We start from the raw sequence: 14198 nt of genomic DNA on the forward strand, positions 1-14198 counted from the left end.
AATAAATAATAAAGTGATGTGGAGGTAGGAAGAAAAGAGAACAACTTCCAGCCTTAAGAGCAAAATCTGTCCTCCACTTAAAGAACCACAGGTTAAACCTGCTGACTGGAAAAAACAGTTTGGGTAACAAGATTTTTGGTCAGAAATTTATTTTATTATGAAAGTTTGTGGTTTTTGTCAAAATGATATATGTGACTTTCTTGATTTTTTTTTCACCCATTTGTTACTTTCTTCTTTCTTTGCTAATGTTACTGATATAGATTAAAAGAACTAACTACAGAAAATATATTGTGGTAGGAGCTGTGAACATTAAGAATATTAAGAGGTGTAATTATTGTTTTAGAAATCTTTTTCCAAATTCAGGCTTTCACATGTGCCACAAATCACTGAAAATATCTTAGAATTTTTGAACGAGGTACAATTTTGATAACATTTGTAAAAATATATTCATATAAGATATGAGTCACAAGGATATGGTACAAAGTGAACACTTCTAGTGACATTGCAACAAGTTATACTAACTTATTCATGAGTGAATTTATTTTCTTTTTACAGTGTTGAGATTTTCAGAGAACCCGATGTGTCCCTTGGTATTAGTATTGTTGGTGGACAAACTGTTATAAAACGCCTGAAGAATGGAGAGGAACTTAAAGGTATATTTATCAAACAAGTTTTAGAAGACAGTCCAGCAGGAAAAACAAATGCTCTTAAAACAGGAGATAAAATACTTGAGGTAAATGATGTTAAAATTCTGTTTTCGTTTGAAACCTGCTTTAAGACAGTAATATTTAACCAGAAGTCCTCCCTTCATTGTTGGGGTATATGTATGTACAATTGGTGTATTTTCTTCCCATGCCTTAGTTTGTATGTTGTTTGCATAATTGTATGTATATAATTATAACATCAGGGTGGTAGCATACAGAATGCTGCACAAAGGCGCAGCTGACTGAAAAAAAAATTCTACCATTTAACAGAATGAGGCAGGTGATGAGCATTGTGCTTCTCCCACAGTCTGACAAGTTGTAATTTTTTTCATCATTTAAAAAATTTCTAATATTCTCTTTTTTGTAGGTGTAGTTGATCTAGAATGAATGTTACATTAATTTTTGTAGGTGTAGGAGGTATACAACATAGTGATTCGACAATTCTGTACATTCCGCAGTGCTTGCCCCAAGTGTAGTTAGCATCTGTCCCCATACAACATTGTTACCATATTATTGACTAGATTCCCTAGAACAAGCTCTACCTTTTATAAATATGTGTCAGTGGAATAGCCACGCACATCCTCCCAGATTCCATTGGAGGGAGGGGCGGATCCATTGTTCACATGTGGCAGGTCTGCAGAGCAGAGTTTAAAAGGTCAATCAAGGCACTGAGAATGTCCTGAGGTCTGAACCTCACACATTTCTTTGCATTGCATTTATTGGATGACCTCATATTCCATATCTTCAGTCCCAGCATCTGCTTCTTTGTGACACCTGCTTTATGATGATAAACTTCAGCCCTGGTGCTTCAGCTCTGATAAAGTGAAAAGAGCACTGGAGGTCATGGGGTGAAGTCTTGATTGCCCTGTTTACTTTGCATTTGTTCTTGGACAAATTATTAAATGCACCTTATTCTCATGGAAATGAGAATTCAAGACCCATAGCATTATTGTGAGTATTAAAGCAAAGAACTGTGTAAAACCTTTCTGTATATACAAATATTAGGTTACATTTGTGCTTTTGAAACTGACAAGAAAATTTCAAACACACGGGGGACATGGCAGTGAAGAAAATGAGCAAAATTCCTACTCCTACGGCATTTACATGGTAGTAGGGAAGATATTACATAAGTGATGTGTAGAGTGTTAGATTGTAGAGTCTATGGAGAAATAGAACAGAAAGATAAGGAATGGAGGTGGTAATTGCAACTGATAGGTTGGTTATGGAAGATGATACTGAGGCAAATACAGGAAGCGTGAGAATGAGCCGTGTGGATGTATAGGGGAAGAAGGATCCAGGCAGAGAGAATTAAAAGGCGAAATCTCTGAGGTAGGAGTTTGTCTGGCTGTGTTGAAGGAGCAGAAAGCAGACTGGCACTGATAATGTAGCTAAAGGGAGCAAGAGAGCGTGAAGAGAAAAGGTCTGAGAGGTAAAGTGAAGCCATATCACAGAGAGCTTGGAAGGTTGTCTTTGAACGCAGTGAGAATCCATTAGAAGATTATGAATGCATACATATTTTAAAAGGATTACTCCTTCTGGGGCAGGTGTGGTTTCCTTTATTAAGTATTTGCATGGTACATTGGTTTGGTTTTTGTTTTTTTTGTTTTTTTTCATTCCTTCATTTTCACCCTTATTTGTGATTTTGTTTTAGTTGTATGTTTTGTAAGCAATACATAAGGGATTTTGTCTTATTAAATCTATATTGATAATCTTCTAGTAAATAAGTGGCACGGATTAATTTTTTATTTTGATTACTGATATATTTGAACTTAATTTTTAAATATATGTTTTGTATTTTGTTTGGTCTCTCCCCCACCTTAACTTTCTATTTTGAAATACAGAGTCATGGGAAAGAAATTGTAAAGAAATATACAAGGAGGTCCCATATACTCTTCCCTCAGCCTCCCTCAATGTTAATGTTACCTTAACAGTAACTATAGCCATAGTACGATAGCAAAACCAAAATACTGATATTGGCATAATTCACAGACCTTATTTCCATCTTACCAATTAGGCACACACCGATGTATAACTGTATGTGTTTTTATAGCTCTCCAGTTTGATCACATGTGTAGCCTTGCATAACCACCACCACAATCAAGAAACTCAACCATATTACCACAAGACTCCCCTGTGCTACCCTCTGCAGCCATTCCTCTTCCCCTCTTCATATCCCCCCATCCCCAACCTCTGGGAATCACTGATGTGTTTCTCCATGTCTTTAATTATCTCATTTCACAATTACCACAGAAATGGAATTATGCATTCTGTATCTTTTTGAGATTGGCTTTTTTCATTCTGTATAATTTCACTGAAGTTCATTTAATCTGTTGTGTCCATTAATAGTTGATACCCTTTTATTACGTCTGAATAGTATTTCATGGTGTGGAGGTACCACAGTTTAACCATTCATCCACTGAAAGCCACTTCGGTAGTTTCCAGTTCTTGGCTTATTGTTATGAATAAAGCTTCTCTAAATATTCCTATACAAGTTCCTGAGTGAAAATAAGTCTTCATTTGTCTGAGATAAATGCCCAAGAATGCAATTGCTGGGTTGTATGGTAAGTCCATTTTTAGTTTTGAAAGGAGCTGTCAAAACTGTTTTCCCCAGTGGCTGTACTATTTTACATTCCCACCAGCAATGTATGAGTGGCCCAGTTTCCCCACATCCTCACCAACATTTGGTGTTGTCACTGTTTTTCATTCTGCACATTCTGATGGGCAGATAGTGATACCTCATTGTTGTTTTGAGTTTCCCCAATGGAAAATGATAAAGAACTTTTCACACCTTATGTATATGTCCTTTTCAGGGAAATGTTTGTGCAGGTCTTTTGCCTGTTTCCTAATTGGATTGTTCATTGTTTATCTTCTTAAATTTTGTGGGTTTTCCCCTCATCTTTCTCTGCTGTAAGATGAATGTATTCTCTCACTTATCCATCAACACTTTTATATCACTGTTGTGTCTCAGATTTAGTAAATTTCTTTAAACTCACACCAGATGTGAAATGTTAATACTTGAATCTTTATTTTGTCAAACATACTGAGTCATTTGTTTACTTTTTTCCCATGAAGAGAATTACTCATTTGTTTTTAAGTAAAGCTTAATATTTCTTTCTGCCTTGAAACAATTGCACAATTGCATAAAGGATTTAGGCCCATGTAGAGAAGAATTTGTTTAAGTGGGAAATTGGAATTTAATTTAATTTTTAGAAATGGGTCTGTCTTGTGTGAATGGGACACACTTTGGGTTATAAATTTACAGCTTAGAAACACTCAGGTTATTTTTTTTGTTGTAACAGAATTCCATTTTCCCCCCTAACTTCCCAACTTTAGGGATTCACATTTAACCCTGTGGAAATCTGTGTTGGGGAAACTGAAGCTGGTTATTACTGGAAGATGAAGTGGTTCTTTTATAGCTTCTACCTCATTTATTGTAGAATGTCATGGGGATCAGGTTATTCATAAGAACTTCATCAAACCATTGTGATTGCTTTTAAGCTTCAGTTAAATTTTTTTCTATATGCATTTACTATTATCCTCATCCTTCCTGAGTTCAGATGGGAAAAGGCTTTACAGAGCATTGAAACCTCCCACCGGATGTCTGTTAGAATAAAAGGCCAAAGTTCCTGCCGTGGCTTTTGTGTGGTGTGCCTTCAGCTGCCTTCCTGACCTCACCTCTCTCTCCTCTCCACTTTGCACTGTGCTTTAGACTCACCTGCCTTTTTTATTTTTTTATTTAAAACATTTTTTTGCCAATCATTTATTTCTTTTTAGAGAGAGAGCAAGCAGGGGAAGGGACAGACGGAGAGAGAATCTTAAGCAGGCTCCATGCTGAGTGCAGAGCTGACACAGGGCTCAATCCCATGACCCTGGGATCATGACCTGAGCCAAAATCAAGAGTCAGACACTTAAGTGTCTGAAGCACCCAGGCACCCCTGGACCCACCTGCCTTCAGACCTCTCACATACGACGCTCCTGTCTCATACCTTCAGGCCCTTACCTGTGTGTCCCTCAGCTTCAGAGGTGTTCAGGTTTCTCTTCACTCTGCTCTGGTTCTGTGATTGATCATCCTTGTCGTTTCCAGCTCCTTGGACCCCCTTTGCTTTTACTGAACTTGTCTGGGGGAACCACATCCTAGTTAAATGCAACTCTTTGCTTATTTCAGGACTCTGGCATGGCTGGAGAAAATAACAGTGCTGTCTGGTCTCATTTTAAAATTCATGAGCTCCTTCTCAAGTGAGTCTTTAGTTCTGCCCTGCAATCCTGTAATATGTCCCTAGTTATTTCATTTTCCTGCTTCCCGAGGTAACTCCTTCATACCTCCTAAACTGCTCAGTTTATGGTCCTTGTTTTTTATTTCATGGAGAAAATGAAAGCAGTCAAAAAGGAACTTCCCCTTGCTGCCACTGCATGCCAAATCTTTTTTTTCCTAACTGTATCTGTAACAACAAATGAATTGTTTGTGCTTCTGTCTAAAGCCAACCTGCCTGACTTGTAGCACAGAAGTCATTCCCTCCTCAGTGTCCAAGGATTTACTTCTACAGGTGTCACTTCTCTCTCTCATATCCATTTCCTCTCCACTGCACCACGATTACTATAATACCTCCCATCTCAAACACAAAAGCCAACCTTGATCCCACATCCCTATCCACCTACATTCCGATTTCTTTGGTCTCCTTAACATGAAAAAGTATTCACAAACTGTCATTGTCTGCTGACCATAGGCACCCCTGCATTTACCAAGGCCTTGTTACATTATCGTTTTGAAAAACTGGTTCTGTTAAATATGGTAAATACAGAATGCTCTTGGAGATTATGGACATTTGCATGTTAGGTTTTCTGAAATCTGTATGTTGAGGAGCTATTTACACTTACCCCAATTTACTGAACAGAGAACACTTTTAGTAAAAGAACCCATGGATATTTTCATAGTTCTTTTTTGAACATCATTTGAGAGATGTTCCGCTACTCAATTGTGATAATGGACAGTGTGCTTAAAATATCATACTTCTCAATTCAAGAGAAGAGTCCAGACCGCCCTTCCCTGTCCCCACTCAGAATTATGTGCTGTGTTGGTGGCAGAGGTGACACCACAGCACAGAAGCTTCTTAGGATTCTGTCACGAACTGAGCTACCTATTTTGGATAATTGTATTTAACCAGGGCTATTGTTACTAAGATGTTTGTCTCATTCGCTTGTCTTGAAGGCGGAATGTTATTTTCCTTAAATATGTTCTCCTAAAGCAACAAAGCTTTTTATGGGCCAATCTTAGTTTTTTGGCTTTGGTCTAATTCATTAGACTCTGGCTGTTCTCATAGCTGGTTAATATATGTGAACTCGACAGCCTTTCTAATTGAAGTGACTTCTGTGTTTCAGGTGTCTGGAGTAGATTTGCAGAATGCCTCACACAGAGAAGCAGTCGAGGCCATTAAGAATGCAGGAAATCCTGTGGTGTTCGTTGTTCAGAGCTTGTCGTCCACTCCAAGAGTAAGCCTAAGTTAATATTTTCAAAGCGTTTAAAAATACTCTCTGCGTATCTATAGACCAAGCTTTTCCTCTGTGTTTTTTTCTACATCATTTTCATTTTGATCCTACTATTACCCAGAGAAAGCATTACTTCATAAAAATTTAGTTATTTTCTTTAGTTATTCACTTTCCCCTTTTTTCTTTGATTGTGGTCGTTTGGCCAAATTTGAGTCATTCCAGCTTGCACTGGTTTAAGTCACAGGCTGTGGAGTCAAACCGACTTGTTTTCAATTCCTTGATTTCCCTGTTTACCAGCTTTGCTAACTGAGAGACAAGTTACTTAACTTTTCTGAGCCAGTTACTTTATTTATAAAAATACTTTGAACGTAAAGGGTCAGATATAACACCATTCTAGAGGTACTGTCATGTTCTGTGTATTTATTAAAGCATGCAAACATGGTGCATTGTCGTATGTTCTTTTGGACATTCCGAATTCAAAACCAGCAGTATTTAATCATAACGCTTGCTTCTGTAATAAATTACTCTTTTGGTATGGAATTACAACTCTAATGTTAGTGGCAGGGTATGTATTTTGTATTGTAACATGCAGCAGAAATATCACCCATAAGCCCTGTAACGGGAAGAAATGTTTATTTTTCTTTATTTTATGGAAGACAGCTGTTCAAAACACAGGCACTTTTGAACAGTAGAAAAACTGTGCATGTTTTCTAAAAATGCTTTTCAATAAGTAAGGCAGTGTTTTTCAACCTTTTGTATGTCAGGGCATACAGAGAATAGTATTTGGGTGGCAAACCGGACAGACAGATGTTTGGCTGCCCTGAGGGCGGGGGTGGGGGGGCATCGATACACTTTGCCACACTTGAACCTCCCTGCACACAGTAGGCTACACGCTCACCCCACCGCTCTGCTGTGGTGCACTGCATTGCGGTATGATCCCTCCTAGTCCAAGACTGACTGACAGAGGTGAACTGAATAAAGTCTTTTCCCTCTGATACCATTTGAAATTTTTTGGAATCCACTTTTGAAGTCTTTTTTGGAATCAAAGTTTTTGAAAGCTACTTTTTAACTCTTACACTAAGAGAAAGTTGTGGAGGCTATCACTTTTATTTCTGGAAACTTGAGTTCAATAGGAAAAATGGCCAAATTATTCCTTGCCAAATGGCACTTCTAAAGAAACCGTTTTGAGCTAGAATGAGCCAATCAAATTATACCTTTATGTGGCCACTTGTGAATGCCCTGCCCAAAAAATGTTCACAGCTTTTAAGTAAGTTATAAAGTCAACCAAAAAGGCCAAGCAAGCATTTAATCCAGCCTTTGCTGGTGAGCTGAAGTGGAAATTTTCACTCAGATGACAAACGGTGCAGTTTCTTGCAACTGTTCAAAAAAGATCTTCTCTGCATTGTGCCTTGCTCGAGTCATTCAGCCCCGATGCGGCACAGCAGACTGCCACATGGTGCATTCAGTTCAGCAAGCATTGAACTGTCTCTGATTCTAGGCAAGGGAACATATTCAGGTGATGGTGTTAATTATTATGTCCATGACTTACTCCATTTTTCAACACAAAATGATTCCTGTTTGAATGAGGCAATGAAAGAAATCAAGTTTCATATCTTTGCAAAATGGCGCTCTCTTTGGCTTATTTGTTGTTGCAAATAGTATTGACCCTCACAGGAGTAGAAAATATAGCCACATGCTTAATCAGTTTTGACCACTTTTCATTAAACTTTGAGACTTTCCTCAAAACCCCCAAAGAAGTCATTTCCTAATGGGACTATCAAAGACCCTATTGTCTATTTTTTTTTTTAATATTTATTTATTTTTGAGAGAGACAGAGTGTGAGCGGGGAAGGGGCAGAAAGAAAGAGGGAGACACAGAATCTGAAGCAGGATCCAGGTTCCAAGCTGGCAGCACAGACCCTGATGCAGGGCCTGAACCCATGAACTATGAGATCATGATCTGAGCTGAAGTCAGATGCCCAACTGACTGAATCACCCAAGCGCCCCCAAAGACCCTGTATCTCAAGTGCCCCTGTTACATGTAGATTGTCATCAACATCATGAATTGAGCAGTGGTGTTTATATTTGTGCTTTTTTTTTTATTCTTTGAGTTGTAGTTTACTTTTTTATATTTGCACTTTTAACGGATGCGTTAGGCATATCACCAATATGTGACCTTTTTAAGCTTTTTCTCCTGAATTTCTCAACTGTATTTTCAGCATCCTAGAAAGAAATGTGTGTATTAAATTTATTGGGCAAATGCTTATTTGAGAGCGGAACCCGTGATTTATTTTTTTAATTTATATATATATATATTTTTTTTAACGTTTATTCATTTTTGAGACAGAGAGAGACAGAGCATGAACAGGGGAGGGTCAGAGAGAGGGAGACACAGAATCTGAAACAGGCTCCAGGCTCTGAGCTGTCAGCATAGAGCCCAACGCGGGGCTCGAACTCACGGTCCGCCAGATCATGACCTGAGCCAAAGTCGGCCGCTTAACCGACTGAGCCACCCAGGCGCCCCAGAACCCGTGATTTATATTGCACTCCTCTATAGAAAGTTTTTATGCCAAGGTAATTTTGTTCGACTTAACATAACTACATTTCACCGTAGCATCTCATATTATTTTTCCACATTCCAAAACAAACCTGTTTGAAATTGGGGGTCATCCCATCAGTTCACTAAGTTTATTATCATGTGTTGTTTTCTTTTTCCCTGTATTCCATTTGTACTTCCCTAATACCGTTATTTCATAATGGCACCTAAATTTTTCTGATGGTACATTTGCATATTAATCATATAAAAATGTAGTTTTTTCATAAGAAATATGGAGTCTTCTTTCCTTGAGGATGCAGTCATCCTGGTGAGCTTTTGTTCTTGCTAATGATATGTTTACAGAGATATAGTTCTGTGCTGTTTAAAAAAACAGTAAACCTTATGAGTGGCAGCTGACATCGTGTCCCACCCCAGAGCTTCTGCTATTCAACTTCAGCTGGTTTTTCCCATGGGAGAAAGTAGGTCCAGTGTGGATAGGTATTCTGACTTGCCAGGGAGGCAAAATATTTTAAGATCCTTCAGGACAGGAAGTGCATGCTTGTAGACCCACCAATTTTTGACGCTGACTTGGATTGTGGTGTGTATTAAATAGAGGTATAGGGGTGCCCATGTAGGTCAGTCGGTTGAATATCCGACTTCGGCTCAAGTCATGATCTCGCGGTTGGTGAGTTCAAGCCCCGCGTCGGGCTCTGTGCTGACAGTTCAGAGCCTGGAGCCTGCTTCAGATTCTGTGTCTCCCTCTCTCTCTGCCTCTCCCCTGCTCATGCTCTGTCTCTGTCTCAAAAATAAATAAAAATATTTTTAAAAATTTAAAAATAAATATAAATAAATAAATAAATAAATAGAGGTATAAATATTAAGCACTCACAGTGTCTGTTCGTATACAAAACATTACATATGTGTTGATGTGTGATTAGTATTGTTTTTTATTTAAATGAAACATTTCTGAGACTTGCTCATTTATTCCAAAATTAATTTATGTCTTTAGACTCTATAGTAAAGGTGAAGAAAATTTAATTTTAAATTATATCCAGACAGAGGTGGGTTTTTTGTTGTTGTTGTTGTTGTTATGTTTTGGCTTTTAAATTATTCCAAGGCAGGCAGTTTCTTTACATTTCTGAGAGAGGAGATTTTTTTCTTAGAATCTTCATGTTAATTATTAGATTCTATGGCAAAATTATTTGTGTTAGTTATTCATGGAGCCTTTTAAAAAAAATCACTAAAACTGTTGTATTTTCCTAAGATGTTTCATGGATTGTTTTATAAGAAGAAGTGAGTACAAAAGTAATCTATGCTGTTGGCACCATCGATAATTAGAATTGTTTCTATGAAATGGAGCTGTTTCATTCACGTGTAAACATTTATTGAGTGCAAGCATGTAATGGGTTCTTCGTGAGCATTATGTATAGTGATAATAGTGATCAATCTCAGCTCTTACTGAGCTTTTATCCAGGACTGCGACTAGATTTATAATTCATCTTCCTGCTAACAGTGATGCTGAGATAGTTATGGAGTATGCACAGTGTGCTAGATAACCTACTTGAACTGGGGTACAGTGAAGAAAAAGGTAAACCTACCAAATAAATGGTGCATCCCATGTTCTAGAGACTAACATAGGTTGCCCCTAAAACTGTATTTTGGAAACTGAGCTGTGTGGATGACAGTCGATGTCATGACTTTCTTTTTTAGTCTTCTCTGTCTTCACTTTGTGGATCTACACCAGCTTGGTAACTTACTGCTCTTTGATGTTACACACACACACACACACACACACACACACACAATATTTGGGGTTATCTAGCTTGTAGTATTTTTCAAATTGTATTGTTGGCCTTGAATTCTACTTCTCAGGTCTTTACTTTTTAGATGAAGTCAGAGACTTAGTTAAGTAAGATTTTAACTGTTTAAAGAAATAGTGTGATGACTGTGACACTTAAATGTTTTATCCCTTTTCCTTCCCCCCTTTTTTTTTGTGGTCCTAGGTTGTTCCTACTGTGCATAACAAGGCCAACATAATCGCTAGTAACCAGGACCAAAACACCGAAGAAAAAAAAGAAAAGGTAACTTGAACCTCTCAAACCTTTAAAAAGTGTTTTGGTGTCTTCTTGCATATCTGAGCTGCAGTTAATAAGAATGGTCTTTTTTTTTTTTTTTTTTTTTCAACGTTTATTTATTTTTGGGACAGAGAGAGACAGAGCATGAACGGGGGAGGGGCAGAGAGAGAGGGAGACACAGAATCGGAAACAGGCTCCAGGCTCTGAGCCATCAGCCCAGAGCCCGACGCGGGGCTCGAACTCACGGACCGCGAGATCGTGACCTGGCTGAAGTCGGACGCTTAACCGACTGCGCCACCCAGGCGCCCCAAGAATGGTCTTTTAATTAGCATCAGGGTAGAAGGACCATACTAATAATGTTTCCTTCCTGAGAATATAACTGGTTCTGGCCATGAAGAAGGCCAGAAAAGTAGTGAAACAGGTGCAAAACCATGATGAAGCACCAGTCATCCATTGTCATCTTTGTCTTTCTTTGCTGTTCAGCTGGGCTGGTTGTCTGTCCATTCCTAGAAAATGCTTCTCACTCTTGGGACTTTCTGGGACAGCGATCTTGCTGTTGTCTCAGCCTGGAAGTCCATTTCCCACATTGTTCTTCCTTTTATCCTTCAAGGAGAAGCTCAGAGGTCATCTCTCTGAGAAAACATTCCTTACCATCGATCAGAACCAGTCATCCATTCCTGTTTTCCCGCCTCTATTTTAGTAGAATTAGGTGATCTACAATTTATTTTAGAATATGGTATCTGGTAGGGAGTAATTTTCGTTTTTCCCCATCAAGATAACTAATTATCCTACTATTTTAAAATAGACCCTCTTTTATCTACTGACTTATAGTGCAACCTCTATCCTATCTCAGGTTATCGGGGGGAGTCGACTTCTGAGTTTTCTCTTTGTTCCCCAGGTATGTCCCAGTACAAATGCTGCACTAGCTCAATTATTAAAGCCTAATAATAAATCTTGTTTTCTAGTAGAGCAATTTCCTTTACATATTTCTTCTTCCTTAGAAATGTCTTACCTATTTGTGTCCTTCTTTTTCATATGAATTGTAGCTGTAACTTGTCAAATTCCACAAAAAAAAAAAGTCTTTGAGGATTTTGATGGGAACTGTGTCATATTGGTAGATTAATTTGTAAAGAAGTTATATCTTTATGATATCTAGTCTTATTAATCATTAACATGGTATATCTTCCTGTATATTCTTTTATTCCTTTGAATTTTTATAATTTTGTTCAGAAAGGTATTGTAAATATTTCAGTTGATTTATTCCTAGATACCCCTAGATTTTGTATTGCCTTTATTTTTTTTGTTGTTTTTGTTTTTTGTATTGTTTTCAAATATTTTAAAATGCATTTTCTGTTTGTTGCTAGTGTATAGACATAAAATTGATTTTTGTTTGGACATAAAATTGATTTTTACATATTTATTCGAGATCTTATAACATTATACTGTTATTCTTTTATAAAATAAAATAATCCAGTGCAGAACATTGGGAAAACCAAAAGGGTGAAACAAAAAAAATAAAATCTCCCATAACCCACCACTTAAGGATAAACTTATTAAATATTGTATGTAGAGCTTTCTAGTGTCTTTATGTCCTCCATAAATGTACATAAAGTAATTTTAAGAATGTGAATCTCAGGGGCGCCTGGGTGGCGCAGTCGCTTAAGCGTCCGACTTCAGCCAGGTCACAATCTCGCGGTCCGGGAGTTCGAGCCCCGCGTCGGGCTCTGGGCTGATGGCTCAGAGCCTGGAGCCTGTTTCCGATTCTGTGTCTCCCTCTCTCTCTGCCCCTCCCCCGTTCATGCTCTGTCTCTCTCTGTCCCAAAAATAAATAAACGTTGAAAAAAAAAATTTAAAAAAAGAATGTGAATCTCAAATTCTAATACTATGTAAATTTTTATTTCTGGATTTTCTGTATAGGTAATAATAATCACTGTGGATAAAGGCAGTTTTCTTTTCCCCTTTGTTCCAATCTTTTTCTTATTCTATCTGCTGAAACTTCCATTGTGTTTACTAAAGAAGTAACGATAGCTAACATTTTTGTTGTGTTTCCTCCTGATATTTAAGAAATTGCTTTTAATAAAGGTGCCTGGGTGGCTCAGTTGGATAAGTGTCCGACTTTGGCTCAGGTCATGATCTTATGATTTGTGGGTTCAAGCCCCATGTCAGGCTCTGTGCTGACAGCTCAGAGTCTGGAGCCTGCTTTGGATTCTGTGTCTCCCTGCCTCTGCCCCTCTGCCATTCACACTCTCTCCCTCTCTCTCTCAAAAATAAATAAACCTTAAAAAAATTTTTCTTAAGAAATTGTTTTTAATATTTCACCATTGAATATGATGTGTTCTGTAAGTTTTTGTAATAATCCTTCAGGTTAAGGAAGTATCCCCTTTTATTCTTATTTTGCTAAGAATTTTTTGTCACGAATGGCATTGGCATTGAATTTCATCACATGTATTATCTGCATTCACTGAAATAACTGTGTATGTATAATGTATTTTTCTCCTTGAATCCCTTAATGTGGTAACTTACATTAATAGATTTTTTTTAATGTTGAACCAATCTTGAATTCTTGAATTAAACTTAATCTGGTCATGATCTTTTTCGCACATTAATTTTTCTGGCATTATTTCTTTTGGGATTTTTGCATCTGTGGTTAGGAATGAGATTGGCTAGGGATTTATGTACTATCCTATCTGCTTTTGAATAGATGAGACTACCAAAATGGATGGTAGGCGTGTTTGTTCCTTTTCATTTCTCTGTGTAAAATGGTAATTACTCTTTCCTTAAATCTTTGGTCACACTAGCCTGTAAAGCCAGTTTGGGCCTGTGTTTTCTTTCTTTTTTTTTAATTTTTAAAATGTTTTACTTATTTTTGACACAGAGAGACATAGAGTGATAGAGAGGGAGGCACAGAATCTGAAGCAGGCTCCAGGCTCTGAGTTGTCAGCACAGAGTCCAATGTGGGGCTCAAAACCATGAGCTGTGAGATCATGACTTGAGCCAAAGTCAGACGCTTAAACAGCTGAGCCACCCAGGTGCCTCTGGGCCTGTGTTTTCTATGTGAGAAAATCTAAAATATTGATTCAGTTCTTTAATAGTTATGGAACTATTCACATTTTCTATTCTAGAGTCAGTTTGGGTTACTGGCTCTTTTTTGGGAATACTGATATCACTTAATTTTTACATTTTTTGGTATAAAGTTGTTTATGTATTCTCTTAGCTTGAATTATATATGTTCTATCCATAGTTCTTTTTCATTGTGAATATAGTTTAATTTTTTACTTCTTAATTAATTTTGAAGATAATTTTCATTTAATTTATCTTAAAAAAATTTTTATTGAGGTAATAGTTGACATTACCTTTGTTTCAAATGTATAATTCCTTTATGTAGGTGTGTATGTATGTA

The 14198-nt window shown here is 37.5% G+C and overlaps 1 protein-coding gene across 4 annotated transcripts in view; it reads left to right on the plus strand.

Moving 5' to 3' along the window:
- The window catches only part of PATJ (PATJ crumbs cell polarity complex component), a 372856-nt gene that overhangs the window by 145062 nt on the left and 213596 nt on the right, over positions 1 to 14198 (plus strand). For all 4 annotated transcript variants that reach the window (XM_040470436.1, XM_040470437.1, XM_040470438.1 and 1 more), the window contains exons 24-26: positions 556 to 733; positions 6081 to 6191; positions 10727 to 10804. In XM_040470436.1, coding sequence (XP_040326370.1) covers positions 556 to 733; positions 6081 to 6191; positions 10727 to 10804 — 367 coding nt within the window. The remainder of the gene's footprint in view (positions 1 to 555; positions 734 to 6080; positions 6192 to 10726; positions 10805 to 14198) is intronic.

This window comes from Herpailurus yagouaroundi, unplaced genomic scaffold (genome assembly GCF_014898765.1).
Source record: "Herpailurus yagouaroundi ecotype Mexico unplaced genomic scaffold, PumYag 77, whole genome shotgun sequence".
Taxonomy (NCBI): Eukaryota; Metazoa; Chordata; class Mammalia; order Carnivora; family Felidae; genus Herpailurus; species Herpailurus yagouaroundi.